At 37.2% G+C, this 21,390-nt stretch overlaps 1 protein-coding gene across 4 annotated transcripts in view; it reads left to right on the plus strand.

Moving 5' to 3' along the window:
* The window catches only part of thada (THADA armadillo repeat containing), a 139,709-nt gene that overhangs the window by 62,280 nt on the left and 56,039 nt on the right, over nt 1-21,390 (plus strand). For all 4 annotated transcript variants that reach the window (XM_067421398.1, XM_067421396.1, XM_067421397.1 and 1 more), the window contains one exon: nt 2,705-2,836. In XM_067421398.1, coding sequence (XP_067277499.1) covers nt 2,705-2,836 — 132 coding nt within the window. The remainder of the gene's footprint in view (nt 1-2,704; nt 2,837-21,390) is intronic.

The raw sequence follows: 21,390 nt of genomic DNA on the forward strand, positions 1-21,390 counted from the left end.
AAGAGGTTTAAAAATCATCAGCGTCCTTGCGCCACCCACCTTTACCAAATATGAAAGGGATCATCATGGGATATCTAGGGGGGAGTATGCATTTAATGTGATTGAGAAGTTTTTCCTATTGAAGTTCAATCCAGAACGTTTCTTTTATCTGGAAAGCAAGCTGTGGGATCGCTGGAATACGGTTCATCGACCTCCGCGCCATTTGTAATCCGGTTTGTGATATGAAGATTTCATGAGTCCATGGACAAATTCATGATGAATGATTTGTCTCGGCTTGAGGGGTTTATAACAATTTTAAATGTTTAACATGGGAAATGAATGCCGAGAGGGTTCGATTGGACATGCACCAGATATGAAATGAGATGAAAAGACCGGTGCAAGTGGAGCCAACACTGAACTCCAACTAGCTCGCTTTGCTAATCTCACATTTTCTTCCAGTCTTATCACCTCTTCACCCTGGGTGCACTTTTTTACTCATTTTAGCGTATTTTTCCATTCCTCTGATTTATTGTATTTCATTGGTTCTTTCTCACACTCCCCTTTCAGCTTTTTTCATGAATGTAGATGAAGTTTAACACTTAAATCTCCCTGGGCTTGGTGATGATCTCAAGTTCTTGGCTGTCCCACATTGTACTTGACTGAAATCAGACTCTAAATACATTACCCACGCCTTGATTAGCAAAATAGCATTTCCTGCACTCTGGCCCAGGGTCTACTGGCTCCTGGGACCCCTTGGTTGTGAGCTTGGCCATGTTTGATGTAATAATGACAAGCGTATCCACAGCTGGCAGCTGTGCCGTGGAAAGCTCATGGCCTATAGAGAACAGAACACATTTTGGCCCTTTCAGAGTAATAGAAAGATATGAGTAATTTATATTTGCGTGTTTTTCTGTCTGTTTTTTCATGTTTGCTCTGGCGTAAGTCTTGAGTTTCCACTGGGCTGTCAGAGAAGCACACTGCATGTGCTGAAATGTAGTAAAAGAAAAAGGAAATAAAGGGTTTGTAATGGTGGCCATCTGTACATGTGTTCGTCTTGTCAGTGTAAATGTGTTAGTAGCTCTATGTGTGTGGTGGCTGGTTACTAATTTTGAACCCCTTAGCTAATATACCTCTATCATAGCCCTGTCGACATCTGTAAGTTCAGTTAGTACGTATGTGGAGAAATGTGTTAGTTAAAAAGGTCCTCAATTGAGAAATCTAATTTTCCATGATCTTTTGACACATTAGAGGTCATTGTACTATAAAAATATCCTTGGGTTTCAGAACTCTTCCTTTAAAAAAACAAACAAACAAACAACTGCTTTTATTGAAACCAAGCCCAAAAAATGACTCTTTCGGATTGTCACATTATTATGTATAACTTCTGCATAATTTCATCTTTAGCCCAACCCACCGAATTGCTCATGTAATGTATGGTGCCTTCACATGCTATCGGAAGTACCGTTAATACAAGTTTCCAGGGTAAAAATTGCACATGAACGCCCTCTGATGTCATGTTTACCACTGGGAAGTTCAGAAATAATTTTTATACCCAAAATCCCAAGATGGGCGTGCCATAAACTTTAAACATGGTGGTGGGGAGAACTGCTAACTGAGAAAAGACTGCTAGCTGTTTTGATCTGTTGTGTCATCAGTAAGACATTACAACAGGTTTCATTTTATTTATATATATATATATTATATGTATAAGTTTTTCACTTTTTCGAAACTTATGAACTATGAATAGTCTATAAGAATGTCTGTGTGACAAGCAAAAGTACATTCAATCATAATTCCATCTTCTTCATAAAAAGCGCTATATTAATAAAGTTGACTTGACTTGAAGTCAAAAGAGAGGGTCAAAAATGGGGTATAAAATAGTGTATTACTTCTAATTTAGGATGCTTTTTTTCTGTAAAAATCTTGATAACATCATAAGTGTACCTCAGTGAACAATATAAGCACACTCATCCGGGAGTGCCCATACAAGGAATCCCCTTTGTGATGCCAGGGCCATACTCTGAATTATTATTATTATTTTTTTTATTATTGAATCATGAAGAATTGCATTTGCACAGAAATATGTCCAACTAGGATTTTTTTTGTTGTTGTTGTTGTTGTTGTTTTTGTTTTTTTGGCCATGTTTAGCATGATAATCTAACTCTTTAACAGTGTAAAGAAGCCAAAATGAATGAAATGGCACTAGACACCCCATTTAAAATAAGTTGGTAAAAAAAAGTTATGAAATCACTTAAGTGAGTTAGGTTTGTTCATTTAAGTTGTATATGTTTGAAAGTGACGCATGTTAATGTTATGCTAATTAAGTTAAAAAACTTAAAGTTAAAGTTGTTACTAAGTGTTGTTCTGTTATATATTAATGTATGCTAGTTTATTCTTTAGAGATGTAATGAAGGAGGTCAGGTTAATTTAATTGGTTACATTAGTAAATTAAGTTAAGCTAGTTTAATTTGGAGACTAAGAAGTCATATACAGGTTAGTTCAGTTAACTAGTAGACTAGGTGAATTATGTTGTTATAGTTTAGGCTAGTTTTGCGCAGTAAGCAAACAATTTTTGTTTTATTTGTGTTAGCTACGTTAGTACCTTAAGTTAATTTGACTTTAGCCTGGAAGTAAGTTAAGTAACACAAGTAAGTTACACAAGTCAAGTATTTCAGGCAAGTACATAAAGTAATTGATTCTAATGCCTTTATCTATCTTTTTTCAGTGATTCAGGGCAGGTGAAACTGCACCCCAGTCTTTTCTTGTTGTTGTTGGTTTTGGGTCGTCTCTACCCATCTCCTATGGATGGTTCATCATCTCCTCTGGGTTTAGCTCCATTTATGCCATTAATCATCAGGTAAGTTTGAACGTTTAGATCACTTTTAAATGCAATGTTGTATAAGAGATTATCTGAACTGAATGTTAGAAGATTAGATATTGGTTTGAATAAGCTCACTATTTCTTAACCCTCTGGTGTCACAGGCCGCTTCCTTCGCATATCCTCCCATCCTTAAAATATGTGCATCCATTCCTGTAATATACACATTTTTTCATTGTTTGGACATTCAGAAAAATATTATTGATCATATTCTGCAAATACCTGTAGTGGCATACACGTACACACACAGACACAAACAGACAGAGTGAGGTCTCAGTCATGATCCTAGAGCCAGGAGTAATGATTTCCACTCCCATTTGTGTGTCACAGAACATTGTGTTCCTCCAGCTGGGGAGCAATAGATCTATTCGGATAAATAAAACAATAGCAGGATGGTGTTTGTTTTGGCTCAAGTCTTGCTCCCACTGCTGCTTCTGATAACACAGCTCCTGACTCTGTGTGCTGCACGTATAAACCAACACCATTTAAAATCTCATTTAGAACTTTGTTTGTTAATTTTGCAGTTTCCTCTGAGTCTTCAGGTAAAATGAAACAATTACACGTAGACTCTGATCCAAACCCTAGTAGATGCCTTCGTATTAAAGTTGTTTTAAGTTATTTCTAAACTTGTATACATTTATTTCTTCTTCTGAACATGTCTGTGACCAAACCGTTGATGGCCCCTTTGACTTATATAGTAAGTGGAAGTCAGTGGCACCCATAAGTGTTTGGTTACCCATATTCTTTAAGAAATAAAGAAATCCATACTTAAGATTTGACTATGGTTACAAATAAATATTACAGTGGCAGTACTAGAAGTCTGCTATTTACTGTACAGTACTAGCCGGTATTTTACATTATGACACATTGAGTTGGGATTTATGCCATAAAATACAAAGGACAGAAAAGGTGGATTACACTGAAATATTATGGATGATAGCCTAGTTTTCTAATACATGGATTAATTAATTGTGTCAATATTGTGACAATTTAGTATGGTTCAAATAAATATTAAATTTAATCATTTGCTGATCCGTTTCAACAAGTCAGACTGTTATTCATAATGTTTTCCATCAGTGTGACTACATTTGCATTTGTAGTCGGTCAAACAGCAGTTCTGGAATAAAACTCTATGGGGTTCAATATGTGGAATGAGTTTAAAAACATGGTTGTAAAGGTCCCTGTGGAATCTATTTATTAGGTTGACAGTATTGTTCATGCAGGGTGACTAAAAACATGAGTGGACAGTTTGTACCATTTAATTTTGCTTTAAATGAATTAAAAAAGTATCCGCCCTCTTAAAATGGAGCAAATCATCTGACCAAAGACAGCATCTGGCATGTCTCTGCTATGACAAGTAAATTATTCAATTCCTTCACTATTTACAGTGTTGGGAAAGCTTCTCTGAAACTGTATTTTGACAATCTACTAAGTAGTTATGATATCAAGAAGATATCAAGCAACCCTTCTGAAAAAGTAGTTAGCTACACTACAAGTGAAAAAGAAACTACTACAATTATTTAGTTACGCATGACTTTAGACTTCGGCCCTTTTGCCACATTACAGGCTTCAAACACAAAGATTTGAAACGGTAAATTTTGTGAAGAATCAACAACAAGTGGGACACAATCATGAAGTGGAACGAAATTTATTGGATATTTCAAACTTTTTTATAAAAAAATAAATAACTTAAAAATTGGGCGTGCAAAATTATTCGGCCCCCTTAAGTTAATACTTTGTAGCGCCACCTTTTGCTGCGATTACAGCTGTAAGTCGCTTGGGGTATGTCTCTATCAGTTTTGCACGTCGAGAGACTGAAATTTTTGCCCATTCCTCCTTGCAGAACAGCTTGAGCTCAGTTGGATGGAGAGCGTTTGTGAACAGTTCTTTCCACAGATTCTCGATTGGATTCAGGTCTGGACTTTGACTTGGCCATTTTAACACCTGGATATGTTTATTTTTGAACCATTCAATTGTAGATTTTGCTTTATGTTTTGGATCATTGTCTTGTTGGAAGACAAATCTCCGTCCCAGTCTCAGGTCTTTTGCAGACTCCATCAGGTTTTCTTCCAGAATGTTCGTGTATTTGGCTCCATCAATCTTCCCATCAATTTTAACCATCTTCCCTGTCCCTGCCGAAGAAAAGCAGGGCCAAACCATGATGCTGCCACCACCATGTTTGACAGTGGGGATGGTGTGTTCAGGGTGATGAGCTGTGTTGCTTTTACGCCAAACATAACATTTTGCATTGTTGCCAAAAAGTTCAATTTTGGTTTCGTCTGACCAGAGCACCTTCTTCCACATGTTTGGTGTGTCTCCCAGGTGGCTTGAGGCAAACTTTAAACGACACTTTTTATGGATATCTTTAAGAAATGTCTTTCTTCTTGCCACTCTTCCATAAAGGCCAGATTTGTGCAGTATACGACTGATTGTTGTCCTATGGACAGAGTCTCCCACCTCAGCTGTAGATCTCTGCAGTTCATCCAGAGTGATCATGGGCCTCTTGGCTGCATCTCTTTTTTTTTTTTTTTTTTTTTTTTTTTTTTTTTTTTATTATGCAAACAGACAAGTACAATATTTACAAAAGAGAAGTAAGATGCAAAATACAAATACAAGGGCCAACAAAACATAACATGCCAGTATGATGTGTGAGTGTGTATGTATGTGTGTGTGCATCTCTTGGCTGCATCTCTGATCAGTCTTCTCCTTGTATGAGCTGAAAGTTTAGAGGGACGGCCAGGTCTTGGTAGATCTGCAGTGGTCTGATACTCCTTCCATTTCAATATTATCACTTGCACAGTTCCCCTTGGGATGTTTAAAGCTTGGGAAATCTTTTTGTATCCAGATCCGGCTTTAAACTTCTCCACAACAGTATCTCGGACCTGCCTGGTGTGTTCCTTGTTCTTCATGATGCTCTCTGCGCTTTAAACAGACTTCTGAGACTATCACAGTGCAGGTGCATTTATACGGAGACTTGATTACACACAGGTGGATTCTATTTATCATCATTAGTCATTTAGGTCAACAATGGATCATTCAGAGATCCTCACTGAACTTCTGGAGAGAGTTTGCTGCACTGAAAGTAAAGGGGCCGAATAATTTTGCACGCCCAATTTTTCAGTTTTTGATTTGTTAAAAAAGTTTGAAATATCCAATAAATTTCATTCCAATTCATGATTGTGTCCCACTTGTTGATTTTTCACAAAAAATTACAGTTTTATATCTTTATGTTTGAAGCCTGAAATGTGGCAAAAGGTCGTAAGTTCAAGGGGGCCGAATACTTTCGCAAGGCATTGTACATGCATGTATGTATGTGTATATACAGTATTGTTCAAAATAATAGCAGTACAATGTGACTAACCAGAATAATCAAGGTTTTTCGTATATTTTTTTATTGCTACGTGGCAAACAAGTTACCAGTAGGTTCAGTAGATTCTCAGAAAACAAATGAGACCCAGCATTCATGATATGCACGCTCTTAAGGCTGTGCACTTGGGCAATTAGTTGAATTAGTTGAAAGGGGTGTGTTCAAAAAAATAGCAGTGTGGCATTCAATCACTGAGGTCATCAATTTTGTGAAGAAACAGGTGTGAATCAGGTGGCCCCTATTTAAGGATGAAGCCAACACTTGTTGAACATGCATTTGAAAGCTGAGGAAAATGGGTCGTTCAAGACATTGTTCAGAAGAACAGCGTACTTTGATTAAAAAGTTGATTAGAGAGGGGAAAACCTATAAAGAGGTGCAAAAAATGATAGGCTGTTCAGCTAAAATGATCTCCAATGCCTTAAAATGGAGAGCAAAACCAGAGAGACGTGGAAGAAAACGGAAGACAACCATCAAAATGGATAGAAGAATAACCAGAATGGCAAAGGCTCAGCCAATGATCACCTCCAGGATGATCAAAGACAGTCTGGAGTTACCTGTAAGTACTGTGACAGTTAGAAGACGTCTGTGTGAAGCTAATCTATTTTCAAGAATCCCCCGCAAAGTCCCTCTGTTAAAAAAAAGGCATGTGCAGAAGAGGTTACAATTTGCCAAAGAACACATCAACTGGCCTAAAGAGAAATGGAGGAACATTTTGTGGACTGATGAGAGTAAAATTGTTCTTTTTGGGTCCAAGGGCCACAGGCAGTTTGTGAGACTACCCCCAAACTCTGAATTCAAGCCACAGTACACAGTGAAGACAGTGAAGCATGGAGGTGCAAGCATCATGGTATGGGCATGTTTCTCCTACTATGGTGTTGGGCCTATTTATCGCATACCAGGGATCATGGATCAGTTTGCATATGTTAAAATACTTGAAGAGGTCATGTTGCCCTATGCTGAAGAGGACATGCCCTTGAAACGGTTGTTTCAACAAGACAATGACCCAAAACACACTAGTAAACGGGCAAAGTCTTGGTTCCAAACCAACAAAATTAATGTTATGGAGTGGCCAGCCCAATCTCCAGACCTTAATCCAATTGAGAACTTGTGGGGTGATATCAAAAATGCTGTTTCTGAAGCAAAACCAAGAAATGTGAATGAATTGTGGAATGTTGTTAAAGAATCATGGAGTGGAATAACAGCTGAGAGGTGCCACAAGTTGGTTGACTCCATGCCACACAGATGTCAAGCAGTTTTAAAAAACTGTGGTCATACAACTAAATATTAGTTTAGTGATTCACAGGATTGCTAAATCCCAGAAAAAAAAATGTTTGTACAAAATAGTTTTGAGTTTGTACAGTCAAAGGTAGACACTGCTATTTTTTGGAACACACCCCTTTCAACTAATTGCCCAATTGCACAGCCTTAAGAGCGTGCATATCATGAATGCTGGGTCTTGTTTGTTTTCTGACAATCTACTGAACCTACTGGTAACTTGTTTGCCACGTAGCAATAAAAAATATACGAAAAACCTTGATTATTCTGGTTACCGGTAGTCACATTGTACTGCTATTATTTTGAACAAGACTGTGTGTGTATATATATATATATATATATATATATATATATATATATATATATATATATATATATATAATATATATATATATATATATATATATATATATATATATATATATCCATATATGGATTTATGGAGATATACATATATACACTAGTGGTCATTTTAGGAAATCCATTAATGCATCTATCTATCTATCTATCTATCTATCTATCTATCTATCTATCTATCTATCTATCTATCTATCTATCTATCTATCTATCTATCTATCTATCTATCTATCTATCTATCTATCTATCTATCTATCTATCTATCTATCTATCTATCTATCTATCTATCTATCTATCTATCTATCTATCTATCTATCTATCTATCTATCTATCTATCTATCTATCTATCTATCTATCTATCTATCTATCTATCTATCTATCTATCTATCTATCTATCTATCTATCTATCTATCTATCTATCTATCTATCTATCTATCTATCTATCTATCTATCTATCTATCTATCTATCTATCATAATATGTATATGTGAGTGTATGTATGTATGTATAAGTTCTGAAGGCGAAAGGGGGTCAAACACAGAATTAGTATGGTGTTCCTAATAATCCTTTAGGTGAGTGTATATTGCATTTTTGTCAATAGATCCTCATAAATGCTACACACTGAACTTTAACAGTGTTAAACGTTTATTTAATTGCACTTTGGAAGCTCTAGAATTGTTTGGGTGTATGTATAGTATAATAAGTGTGTTATGAGCCCTTGTGCCATAGACATCTGGAGCAGAGCAGAGGTGTGGAGGAGCTGGAGAAAGGATTAGTTCACGGCCTTGGGGCTGGAACATGGATAACAAAGAACAGAGAGAAGCTCAAGCTCACGACTCTCATGCACTCTGAATGATCAACGCCAGCTAGTGCCCTGCCACTATAAATGCAAAACCTTCTTCATCTTCCTCGCTCTTTCATTAAACCTTGTCATATCTAGAAATTATTGATTGATTTTCCTAATAGTCATGGAATGACAGGAGGGTCAGACCTGCAGGATGGATGAACAAATTGATAGAAGGATCTATGTCAACAGTTCAGCCTTTCTCCGTGCAGGGACGCAAGGGTTAAGAGACTAGAGGACTGGGGTCTGCCTGGTTCTTGTCAGTGGAAGTATGCAGGCGCATTCACTCAAATGAAGCCCACATGTAGAAGATGTTAAATATAGCTGGGATCTAGCTACCACAGCCCCCTCCTCTCCCCTAGGCGCGTATGTGTGTGTCTGGGTGTCCGGTGTTGATCAGGTCTCTCTTTACAATAACACAAGGGTTCTCAGCGAAACACTTGAGGAATCTGTGCTGTTAATTATTGTGCTGGCTGACATACGAGGCAACCCATTATTAGTTACCTGAGTAGACTGTGATTGTGTTTCACAATCAGTGCTGAATTCTTCTTTCAGGCTTGTTTTCATCTGACCCACAGTGTTGTCAGTGTAGTTATAAATCATAGAGGTCTGATATATTTGCTGGTCACACTGTGAAATTGTATTGTGTGCCCATGTCCTGAAAACCTTTGTGCTTTTGTCAGGTAGATATGTTAAACTCCAGTCTCCAGTTTTTTTACAGCAACAAGCTATTCTATGGAAGCTTTTTTTTACCTGCTTTCTTTTCTCTAAATTGAGATACATTTGCAAGATCAAGATATAAAGTCAGAATTGTGAGATATAAACTTGCTATTCAGACTTTTTTTCTAGCAATTGTGATTTTATAACTCACAATTTTGACTTTTCTTATAATTCAGATAAAAACGAGCAATTATGAGTTATAAAGTCAGAACTGCGTGATATAAAGTCAGAATTGTGAGTTATAAAGTCAAAATCTGAGGGGGGGGGGTACTTTTTTCTGCGAATTATAAAGTCAGAATTGTCAAAACACTCGCAATTGTGACTTTATATAATGCATTTGACTTTGTAACTCGCAATTGTGACTTAATATCACGCAATTATTTAGCCTGTCGTCGTCATACTCAGATTCTAGTCAGAATTTGAGTCTGATACTGCTCTATTGGGCTGTGATTATGGGGCGTTTTTCAACCGAACTAGGAAAGTAAATGCCACTGCAATAAATTGTATAGGCCTACAACCAATAAAGAGCAACGGATTAAGTGACGTATGTTGAGCAATGCATAGTTAAGTTTGGCTGGTATCCAGGCTAGCAATTTGGAGGAAAAAAATCAGAAATGCGAGATAAAAAAAAAGTCTTAAAGTATTTTTCTTTTTTTTTATTGGCAACAATATTCCATAATAATCTGTTGATCAAAAAAAAAAAAAAAGAAAAAAAACATGGGTGCATTTTATTTCTGCTGAATCTTGAACTCGTGAAAATACTGGATCCTGGGAGTGAATTTCGATAATGATAAATCAGTTTAGGAAAAAAAGAAAAGTGTGAATAGCTTGCATGGCTGTAAATGAAAAACGCATGCTGTAGCATGTCTGGTCTTGAGGAAATGCCAAACAAGAGTTGAGGGCTTGCTTAAGTGTGTCAAATAACCTTGACCGAAGGTCTGTCAGCCACAGGCATGTCCAGAACATATGTAAGTGGTTGGCTGGAAATTTCTTACATCTATAGTAGATTGTGCCTGGTACATATGACTGAGTATTGCACCAGATCCAGAATGTCACATCGTTGGACATCCAAGATGGAAATTCCTAAATTGTGTTCCCAAGAGGAAAGTGGTGGGGTCTGCATTTAAGGATCTAATTAGGTTATAAATAACTGAAATTAGTTTTGTTATGGTGTACATGGTACTGTTTGGTAGCCCTAATTGGGCTGAAAAGGATGAGAACTCCATCCCAGTATTCCAAATTCAGGATCAAAACTGTATGGAGAAACAGGTAATTGTTGAGAGTTGGTGAATGTAAATCTCTGTATGAATTCAGAGTGGTCACACCATTGGTTGATCCATTGTCAAACTGAATGTGATGCTCAAACTAAGCAATGTTTTGATAGTGTCACAAGCGGCGTTTCCATTACCCTTCAAATTGAAATTACGATTTGAAAATATGCCCAATGGAAACGCATGTTTTTTTTGTTTTTTTGTTTTAAATGTTGTTTTTAATGCTCTCATGAGGTGGTTTTTCAGGCAATTCGAAAAAGGACATTTTCGCAAAACTGCAATGGAAACGTTTTTTTTTCCGCATTCACAAGCCACCAGGTGCGGTGACGCATTGCTGCCACATAAGGCCTATATATTATTTTTCCACTCAATTGTGTCTTTTAACAACATATTTTCTCATAATAACGAGATCTTGTCTTTAAAACAACATATATTTTCTCCTAATAAGGACAGTGGTAACTTTAACCTAGTAATGGACCCTGGTGCAGCCACAAATAATATCATAATTATAGGCCTACTGTAATTAAGACATATATTTAAGAAATGTATTAAAACAGAAAGAGCTATAGTTTCAGCCTTACTCAAAGGCAGAGGAAACGAGGCCAGTTACGTCAATCCATTCCAGACGATCTTGGTTTGCTTCTTTTTTAATATACAGCTAATTCATTGATTAAACATTGATCAAAATTAAATTATAATATATATAAAAAGAAAAAAACTTTTTACGAAAGACTTTCTAGAAAATAAAACTCGAAGTTGTCAAAATCATGCGTGACCCCAAGCCTCAGACATATTGCGAATCTTATATCTTACTCATACTGCTCACTTTTCATAATCAACATATAAATTAAAAATAATAATATTAGAGGCTAATGTTTAGGCCTAAATGTAGCCTATTTAGTTCCGTAGTTAGGCTGTTTTCTTTAACCCACGGCCGATGAAGGCTCCAGCGTTTTTCTTTTTTTTCCCGTCCTTTAAGACAGCCGCCATACATATAAGTTCAAGACATAATTATAAACTATAAACTGTATACTTTTATTTGTGGACTCAGGGAATGGATTATTTTGCATGCTCTCACTCCAAACGCTGTCTTCATTTAAAAAAATTATTTTGTTTATTAAACAGCAAATTTTTCTTTTCAAACACATTTCTAAATTCAAGTGGAAAAAACAACAACATTTCCACCATGCAAACTCAAACATTTCGCTTTTCTCTATAGCTATGCGTCATCCTGCCATGTGTAAAAGTCAATCATCCTTTACAGATGACGGTTTGTTTGGAGAGAAGATGAGACGGGAATTATTTATTAAACTTATAAAAGACAATAGAATTACAGGAATACTGGATTCTAAACACAGAAATGCCACATTATCATGAAGATGTTGAAGCAGATCTGAGGGAGAAACAACACACACACATACCTCATATAGGCTACGTGCAGCTTAGGTAACCTTAAAATGGGCTTTCCTTGCCATTAATGCTTGGAAAACACGCACGTCTCCTCCCAAAAAAAATTATGGCTAGTGCGGTGAATGGGATATACAAACCTACCAAGTGCCATCATTTTGGAATGACCTATAGCGAGAGGAAAATAATATGCTTTAGTGTTTAGTCGCATAACTGCGGCTAATGGAAACGCTGTCATTTCGCAATAGTTTTTTTTTATCCACATTTAGAAAATATCGCAGAAGTTTTGCGCAAATCTGTAATGGAAACGCGGCTACAGAGCCACAATGTTTACAGTCTATGTTGGATTCAACCTACAAATAACACAATAGTTGTCTTTAATGTGTTTACAAGAATAATGATTGATGCCCTGAATCACTGTTTGTTCCAACACTTTCCACATTAGAACAATGTACTAGTGATAGTGTTGGTAATGATGAATCTGGCAATGGCCATCAGCCTCTCCTCGGTTTTTGTTTTGTTAGTAGGTCAGTTGCATAAAGTCAGAATTGCAAGATATAAACTCACAATTGCGAGAAAATTTGTCTGAATTGTGAGAGGAAAAAGTCATGATCTAACTTTTGTATTTGTTATTCAGTGGTTGAAACAAGCTTCCAGAGTTACACTATTAACAAAAGTTTTGGGACTTCTGCCATTACATGCACATGAACTTTAATGACATCCCATTCTTAATTCGTAGGGTTTAATATGCAGTTGGCTTTCCGCAAGGTTTAGGAGTGTATTTATGGGAATTTTTTACCATTCTTCTAGAAGCGCATTTTTAAGGTCAGCAACTGATGTTGGACGAGAAGGCCTTGCTCTAATTCATCCCAAAGGTGTTCTATTGGGTTGAGGTCAGGACAGTCAAGTTCCTCCACACCAAACATGCTCATCCATGACTTTGTGTCTTTATGGACCTTGCTTTGTGCACTAGTGCGCAGTCATGTTGAAACAGGAAGGGGCTATCCCCATACTGGTCCCAAAATGTTGAGAGCATGAAATTGTCCAAAATGTCTTGGTATACTAAAGCATTAAAATTTTCTTTCACTAGAACTAAGGGGACAAGCCCAACCCTTGAAAAAAAAATCGTTCATTTAGAACATAAAAAATTCAGATGTGAGACACCTTGCATAGCACTTGATATCATAAGGCTTGGATGCAGATGCTTGGCCTTGGTCATCCATTTAATAAAGAGCTCTATACACTGTTCTTAAGCTAATCTGAAGGCCACATGAAGTTTGGAGGTCTGTAGCTATTGACTCCACAGAAAGTTGGTGACTTCTGTCCACTGTAAGCCTCATCATGCGCTGTTCCCACTCTCCCAATTGCTTCCACTTTGTTATAATACCTCTAACAGTTGACCGTGGAATATTTATTAGTGAGGAAATTTCACTAATAGGTTCATTGCACCCATTCTTTCACAAATGTTTGTAATGTTTGTACTTGCAAGACTTTATGCAACAGGCCACTGTTGGTCAGTCTCAGGCAGAGAAGACTTCTTATAGGAGGACCTCAAAAGGGTTATAAGAGTAAGACTAATGGACTGGGCCCCACTGTTAACTCTAGCAGACTAATAATTCGGATGTTATTGCGCCAGGTGTAAGACACAAGGTCAGTGAATTTAGCTAACAACTTAGCATATCTGTCAGTCAAAGAAGCACAGTGTGTTTCTAGTGCAAGCATGCATTCACCTAGTACATTGGCATTGGATTACTAGAAGTATTTTTTTTGGCTGTGATCTATATTTATCTCTAACATGTAACTTATCTTTGTTTGAAGACTATGTTGATGTCTCTGCTAGTGTCATTTTCCAATTTGTACTCTCCTGCTACTTTAAGTCTCTTGTTTAGATGATGCTCGCAAAGGCAAAAATAAAACCATGTTATGGGGATTTAAAAGTTATTTTTAAAATATATTTATAATTAAAAAATAAATTTTTCATGCTTGCTTTTTAAAATGAATATTTATATAAATATTATGTAATTAGTATTGTTATTAGTATTTTAATTGTAATTTATTATTACTTTTTAACTGCCTTAAAGCAGCACTAGGTAACTTTTCAACCTTCATAATATATATTTTTAAGACTCTTGTGATGATAAATCAACTTACAATAGGTTGAATGACACGTCTGCCATAGCCTGATGGGGTCTGTATCGTTTTTAATCTTACTTTTAAACTTCGGGTTTCGGGTAGTAAAAGAACTACAAAATTCGACTGCTTTACGGCATATACGTCACTTCCACCAACACACACACTTCCTTACATTCGGACGTGCGAGCCCAACTTTGTTCGTCGGATAATATAGTCATGTCCGAAGCAGCAGAGACAAATAAGAAAGAAAAGGTTTTGTTGGAGGAAAGCAATAAGAGGAAATTAAAAAATGATGGGATTAAAGGCAGGACGAGGATCAAAATGTGACCAGGGTTTGCTCGTCGGCGTGAGCTGAAGGAGGCGTGCCCGACCGATGCTGTCATGCTTGTTACGGTGAGCTACCACTCAAACATTGAACTGAAGTATCATATAGATTCTGTAAAACGGTAACCAATAGACTACTATAATGACGCTGGCTTGTAAACGTGAGCATCGTGATTATTTGGCGTTTGAAAAAAATAAAACCCATGAAATTATATTCATATGACATGCTGAAACATATGCCACTGACTGTAACGTTACCTGGGATGAAGACATTTCACACGCGCCGCCAGAAGAACTGTTCAGGGGAACTGTTAGTGCTGCACCGACCCGCGGGACGCTTTTATGAAGTTATTTGGCCCGCACCGTACCACTGTATATATTTGTACAACACGCAGCGCACCCGCGACCATTAAATAGACATACGGGGTCCGCGGGTTATGAGACGAACCGCGCATCACTAGTTCAGGGCTATCAGGGTTGTCATGTCAACAAATGCACGCGCTATGGCATCCCCTGTTGTAGGATAACTGAGCTTACGACAGTAGTTGAGGACATTATTTTTTCCAAACTGTAGGGGGACCCCGAGAGCAAAAGTAGCCAAGTGGGGCTTTAAATGACTGTAAACCTTTGGCAAGATTTAAAATATTTAATTTTTTAAAATGTTTACTTTACAGTTACAGTAGCCCAAAAATATGTCTAAATTACAATTTGGCTGTTTGTTAGCATATTTTTTTTTTTTTTACCACTATGACGGCATCTAAAAAGCAGTGATATTTTAGAATTTTATTTTATTTTATATAGTTTGTTTTCATTTTAAAGGGATACTTCACCGCTTTTTCATATTAAACTGTTATTCCCTTAACTAAGATGAGTTGATACATACCTCTCTCATCTCAGTACGTGCATTAATCTCTCTGACACGCGGTGACGATCTGATAGCATTTATCTTAGCCCACTAAGCCCAGTTTATTCACTGTGGTACCAAACAGAGAACAAGTTAGAAGCGACCAAAAACCTTCACGTTTTCCCGTTTCCCGTTTTAAATACAGTTACACAAATAGTTGAACGACCTAGTATGGTGACACAAAATTTCTAAACACATTTCTAAGCGGATTAAAAAGGAGAACTATAATGTATGGCGGAATAGCACTTCTGAGAGTACTTCGACTCGGCGCAGTAAAAAGTCCTGGCTGAAAAATCCCCCCTCACATCGACCCATCCCTCTCTCATTTCTGTCAATAGGAGGGAGGCGGGAAATGTGAAGGAGGATTTTTCAGCCGGAATTTTTTACTCTGCCCAGGTATGTATCAACTTAGGTCAACTAAGTCTTTCAACTTCTCAAACTAATTCCTATGAAAGTTAAGCTTTCAAAGACATGAACTGAAAACACGCCAGACTGAACATGCGTTGTGAATCTATGCCGCGGACGCATTTACCTCAGCTCTCATCCATGACTGTCAATATATCTGACTCCTGCAGCGTTTTGGGCTGTGAGACTCCCTCAGCGGCTAAATCACATATTGAACAGACACGTTCAGTTTTTAATTGTAGTGTCTGTTCTCTAACTGAACTGATTTTATGAAAATGAACGTGGTCGCGGTGGGAAAGGCATTCAGTAATCTAGTAGCGGTGGCTTTGCGAGTGGCCTCGTAGAGCAGCTAAGCATTCTGGGAATTGTTGTCTTTCATCCCCATGAGACAAAAATACATTTTCTGTCTTTTCTCAGTCTAAAAAGCACCAAATTAAAAATTTATTTCACATTTCTACTACATTAATGACCCAGTTTAAATACAGATTCATCTTTCCAGCGCTGAAGTACTCCTTTAATGTGGGCTTTGAACTTGTTCTAGTTGAAGCAACGTGCAGCTCAGAAAGAAAAAAAAATTCAAGTGTGTTTATACACTGATGTGCTTTCTGGAGCGTGTGATGGAACTGCATGTACTCTTTCTTATTTCATTTCTCCAGTGCACCACAAGAGCCAGACGAACTCGAATAAACAAGTTGTGTTATGGCGCTCGCGCCAGGTGCTGTCCAATGCAGTCTCTGCCTGTTGTTTTTGAGCCAGACTAAGATTAGGTTTGTTTGGTGCTTACAGACTGCCGAGTCATACTCAGGGAAACTGTACCACCGTGCCTAATAAGAGCCAGATGGCCTTTGAGCCGTAATGGCGGGTCGAGACTGAGAAAGCCCCCTGGAGATGACTCGCCTCAGACTCCTATGTTTCTAAAATTATACCCTTCCAAACTGTCATTTCCTCTCCAAAGACTTTTAATGGGACAAATTAGCACTGATAGTTAACATATGAGGCCAGAAAGGGGGAGCAGTACAGACTTATGCGGTCGTTAGATCGAAATATGTGTCTGAGATGGTTATGCTGTATGTATTTTAGTATATACTAAATTAGTTTCCCCCCCAGTTCTTTAAACATCTTTAAATGAAAGCAATAGTTCACCTAACCTGTAGTACCATGTTAATTATGCACTGGCCGCAGGGTCCCCGCAGGTCCTTAAAAAGTCTTAAAGGGGACATATGAAAATCTGACTTTTTCCATGTTTAAGTGCTAAAATCAGCCCGCCGGTGCATTTACCAACCCAAAAAAAACGTGAAAAAGGACAATTAAGTAACTTTGTCTTTGTAAGCCTTTCTCTGGAAACATATGAAAAAATGAACCACTCACTTTCCCCTTCTGACATAGGAAGGGGATCTTATTATATTATTACCGCCCCTTAATCTACCCACAAAGCCACTTTTTTGATCACACAATAGCTCATTTGCATTTAAAGGCTCATGCATTAAAACTTTTGGCATGTCATGATCTGATTCTGATTCTGGGAGTCATGATACAATTCCAAAACTATTCTTGATCTAATTTTTCTTTTTACTAATTTGTTTCTTAATCTTTATATATATATATATATATATATATATATATATATATATATATATATATATATATATATATATATATATATATATATATATATATATATATATATATAGGGGACTTTAACACGTTAATTAAGATTAATTAATTACCGGACTTTAACGCGTTATAATTTACGCAAAAAAATAAATAACATAATTTTAACCACACTTATTGAGTTTCCACAGACCGATTATACTGGAACACCAACTAGCACTCACGAGTCAGTCACGACAACAACAAACCAGTGTGAACATGAACGAAGAAGCTGATGAGATCGCTTTGCTTGGCCCCGTGGATGGGAAATTTTGTTTAAAAAAAATTAAAGGATGGAAGCGTTGACAAGAGCATGGTTGTGTGCAAGCTATACAACAAGGAATTTGCGTATCACCGCAACACATCGAGCCTCAAATATCACAAATACGCTATTGCTACACTTAATGGCAAACATTGCACTGGTCTGCTGCACTGAAATAAATAAACAATATTTTGTTGATTAAGCTTAAGTATTCAGTCATTATTCAATGGTATACTAAAAATACATGTGAAAAATTACTTCTCATTGTTCTCAGGTGAAATATTTATATGCAATTAAAATGCGAGTAATTTCGATTAATTAATTACAAAGCCTCTAATTAATTAGATTAATTTTTTTAATCGAGTCCTGGCCCGATATATATACATACTCTGGATGAGCTTAAGGCCGCAATCGAAGCACCCTGGGCCTCCATAACACCTCCATAGCACATCGAGCCTCAAATATCACAAATATATTTATATATATTAGGGCTGGGACTCGATTTGTTTGTTTTTGTTTTTTGGTCCGGACCAAACGAACCGAACTACAAGTGTGAACGCACCCTAAGTATAGCAAAAGCATATTTGTGATATTTGAGGCTCGATGTGCTATGGAGGTGTTATGGAGGCCCAGGGTGCTTCGATTGCGCCCTTAAGCTTATCCAGAGTGTTGGGTCTTGCGTCTCTCAACTTTCTCTTCACAATACCCCACAGATTCTCTATGGGGTTCAGGTCAGGAGAGTTGGCAGGCCAATTGAGCACAGTAATACCATGGTCAGTAAACCATTTACCAGTGGTTTTGGCACTGTGAGCAGGTGCCAGGTCGTGCTGAAAAACCAAAATCTTCATCTTCATAAAGCTTTTCAGCAGATGGAAGCATGAAATGCTCCAAAATCTCCTGATACCTAGCTGCATTGACCCTGCCCTTGATAAAACACAGTGGACCAACACTAGCAGTTGACATGGCACCCCAGACCATCACTGACTGTGGGTACTTGACACTGGACTTCAGGCATTTTAGCATTTCCTTCTCCCCAGTCTTCCTCCAGACTCTGGCACCTTGATTTCTGAATGACATGCAAAATTTGATTTCATCCGAAAAAAGTACTATGGACCCCTGAGCAACAGTCCAGTGCTGCTTCTCTGTAGCCCAAAAGTGGCTTGACCTGGGGAATGCGGCACCTGTAGCCCATTTCCTGCACATGCCCGTGCTTCTACTCCAGACCCAGTCCACTGCTTCCGCAGGTCCCCCAAGGTCTTTTTCCATAATCTTCCTCAGGGTCCGGTCACCTCTTCTCGTTGTGCAGCGTTTTTTGCCACACTTTTTCCTTCCCACAGACTTCCCACTGAGGTGCCTTGATACAGCACTCTGGGAAAATTTGTTTAGAAATTTCTTTCTGTGTCTTACCCTCTCACTTGAGGGTGTCAATGATGGCCTTCTGGACAGTCAGGTCGGCAGTCTTAGCCATGATTGCAGTTTTGAGTAATGAACCAGGCTGGGAGTTTTGAAAAGCTTTTGCAGGAATCTTTTGCAGGTGTTTAGAGTTAATTAGTTGATTCAGATGATTAGGTTAATAGCTTGTTTAGAGAACCTTTTCATGATATGCAAATTTTTTGAGATTTTGAGATTTTTCAGTTGGTGTGCAATGAATCTAAAATATATGAAAGTTGAATTTTTATCATTACAATATAGAAAATAATGAACTTAATAATGAACACAATATGCGAATTACATATATATATATACACACACACACACACATATATATATATATATATATATATATATATATATAATAGAATAATTCTATTCAAGAGCAGTGAGTGATTTTTCTCTTTCTCAGCTTTCCTGTTGTTTGATTATTACTGATGACATCATAGACAGTGGAAGCGGCGTTCTAATAAGCTGCATTCACACTAAAAAACACAGGCACATATGCACACAATACTCTTCACAAAGCTCACATGGGCATTTGAAATGCCCTTGTAATTTGCTTTAACCCTTCTGAACTTTATGAAAGTTTATTTTAAAGTATTGTGTGTCAGAAAATGGAAGCAAGCAGAATAAGGGTGTTTCTAAAGCATACGCAGCGTCATTACGCGTCTGCCTTTAAAAACTACATTTATAATCGATTCTGAAATGCTTAGAATCAATCCAGGATTGTTACAGAAAGATTCGTGATGCATTGTTTTTTTTTCTTTTGTTTTTTTTTTTGTGCTTTTTTTTTTGTGCTTTTTTTTCCCACCCCTAGCTGTAACGTATATATTTTTATCTGGCTCATAAGAAGCTGTAAGTAGTAAATCAAAGACTCAAAATAAGAGGCCTGGTGTACTTGTTTATAACTAAAAGTCCCTAATTATGCCTACGATATTTTGTTTCTGGGTATTACTGGTACTTTGGAAATGGTAACACAATAAAATAAACCATAGCTGGCAGTTAAACTCTTGTATTTTCTCTCTGGGCTGCCCATCATGGAATGGAAAATTAAGAAAATTATTTAAAGATACAATATATAAGATTTTTGGATTAAAATGTATATTATAAATATATGTTATTTTGTTGACTTGTGATCTTACATTATCCCAAATGTTTCCAAGAATGTTTAAATCCAAAGAAATAAGCAATTTTAACCAGGACACAGACCGTGCATCGCCTATCAATCATACTCGGGTTACCCTCTATTTCCGTTTTATTTTGTAAAAACCATAGAAATGCCAAAGATGCTTTAATTAAACAAGGGAACAACTGTTTGGAGACATTTATAGACCGAAAACTAATTATTTTACAGTAATACAGTATTTCCTCCATCATAAAATGTTTCAAAATTAATTGCAACAAACCATCCAGCATTTTTTATTATGACATTCTAATTTCAAGAAGTGTCTCATAGCAGATGCCAAGCAAACGCACAGAGTAACGTTATAACATAATTTGAACACCCTTAAATGTATCTAATATGATAAAACAGCGCTGCATTACCCCACATATGCTTTGGGTGAACTATCACTTTAATGCATAAAAGAAAAGGTGAACACAACAGGTTAGTTTTTTTTGTTTTGTATATTTGTAGCCATAAATGGGTCTCTGTGCTTGAGTCATGTGACGAGCTGTGTCTGTGGACTGCTGTCATGCTGTGACTGCTGAAGGCAAAATGTATGTCATGGGGGTTAATGTGGATGTTTGTATGTTGGTGCCATTTAAACCCAGCAGGTGAAAGTTCACATGTCTGGCTGTGTGTTGCTGGTGTCTCCCGCTTTCTTTCTGTCCCGTTTACGCCTGTTTCACACATACTCCATCTGCAGTCCGTATGGGATACTGGTGCATCACGTGCTGTAGTGCTTGCAAATATGCCGCGTTTGCAGTGCACATGATCTGTGGTTTTATACAACATTTTTATTTCAAATCCAAAAGTTGTTACTGAACATGGCTTGTCAGCCTTGCAATTCTCTTTGTTTACTCTTTCATAGATGACACTTTAAACACACTACATTTTACCAATGTTTAAATTATATTTATTTACATTATATTTATAGTACTTTAGCTTTATTGTATTTTTTTGCTCTTGCAATTGGCAAACCAAAAACAGGCTATATGTTAAAATCAAAAACATTTTAA

This window comes from Pseudorasbora parva, chromosome 17 (assembly GCF_024679245.1).
Source record: "Pseudorasbora parva isolate DD20220531a chromosome 17, ASM2467924v1, whole genome shotgun sequence".
Lineage (NCBI taxonomy): Eukaryota > Metazoa > Chordata > Actinopteri > Cypriniformes > Gobionidae > Pseudorasbora > Pseudorasbora parva.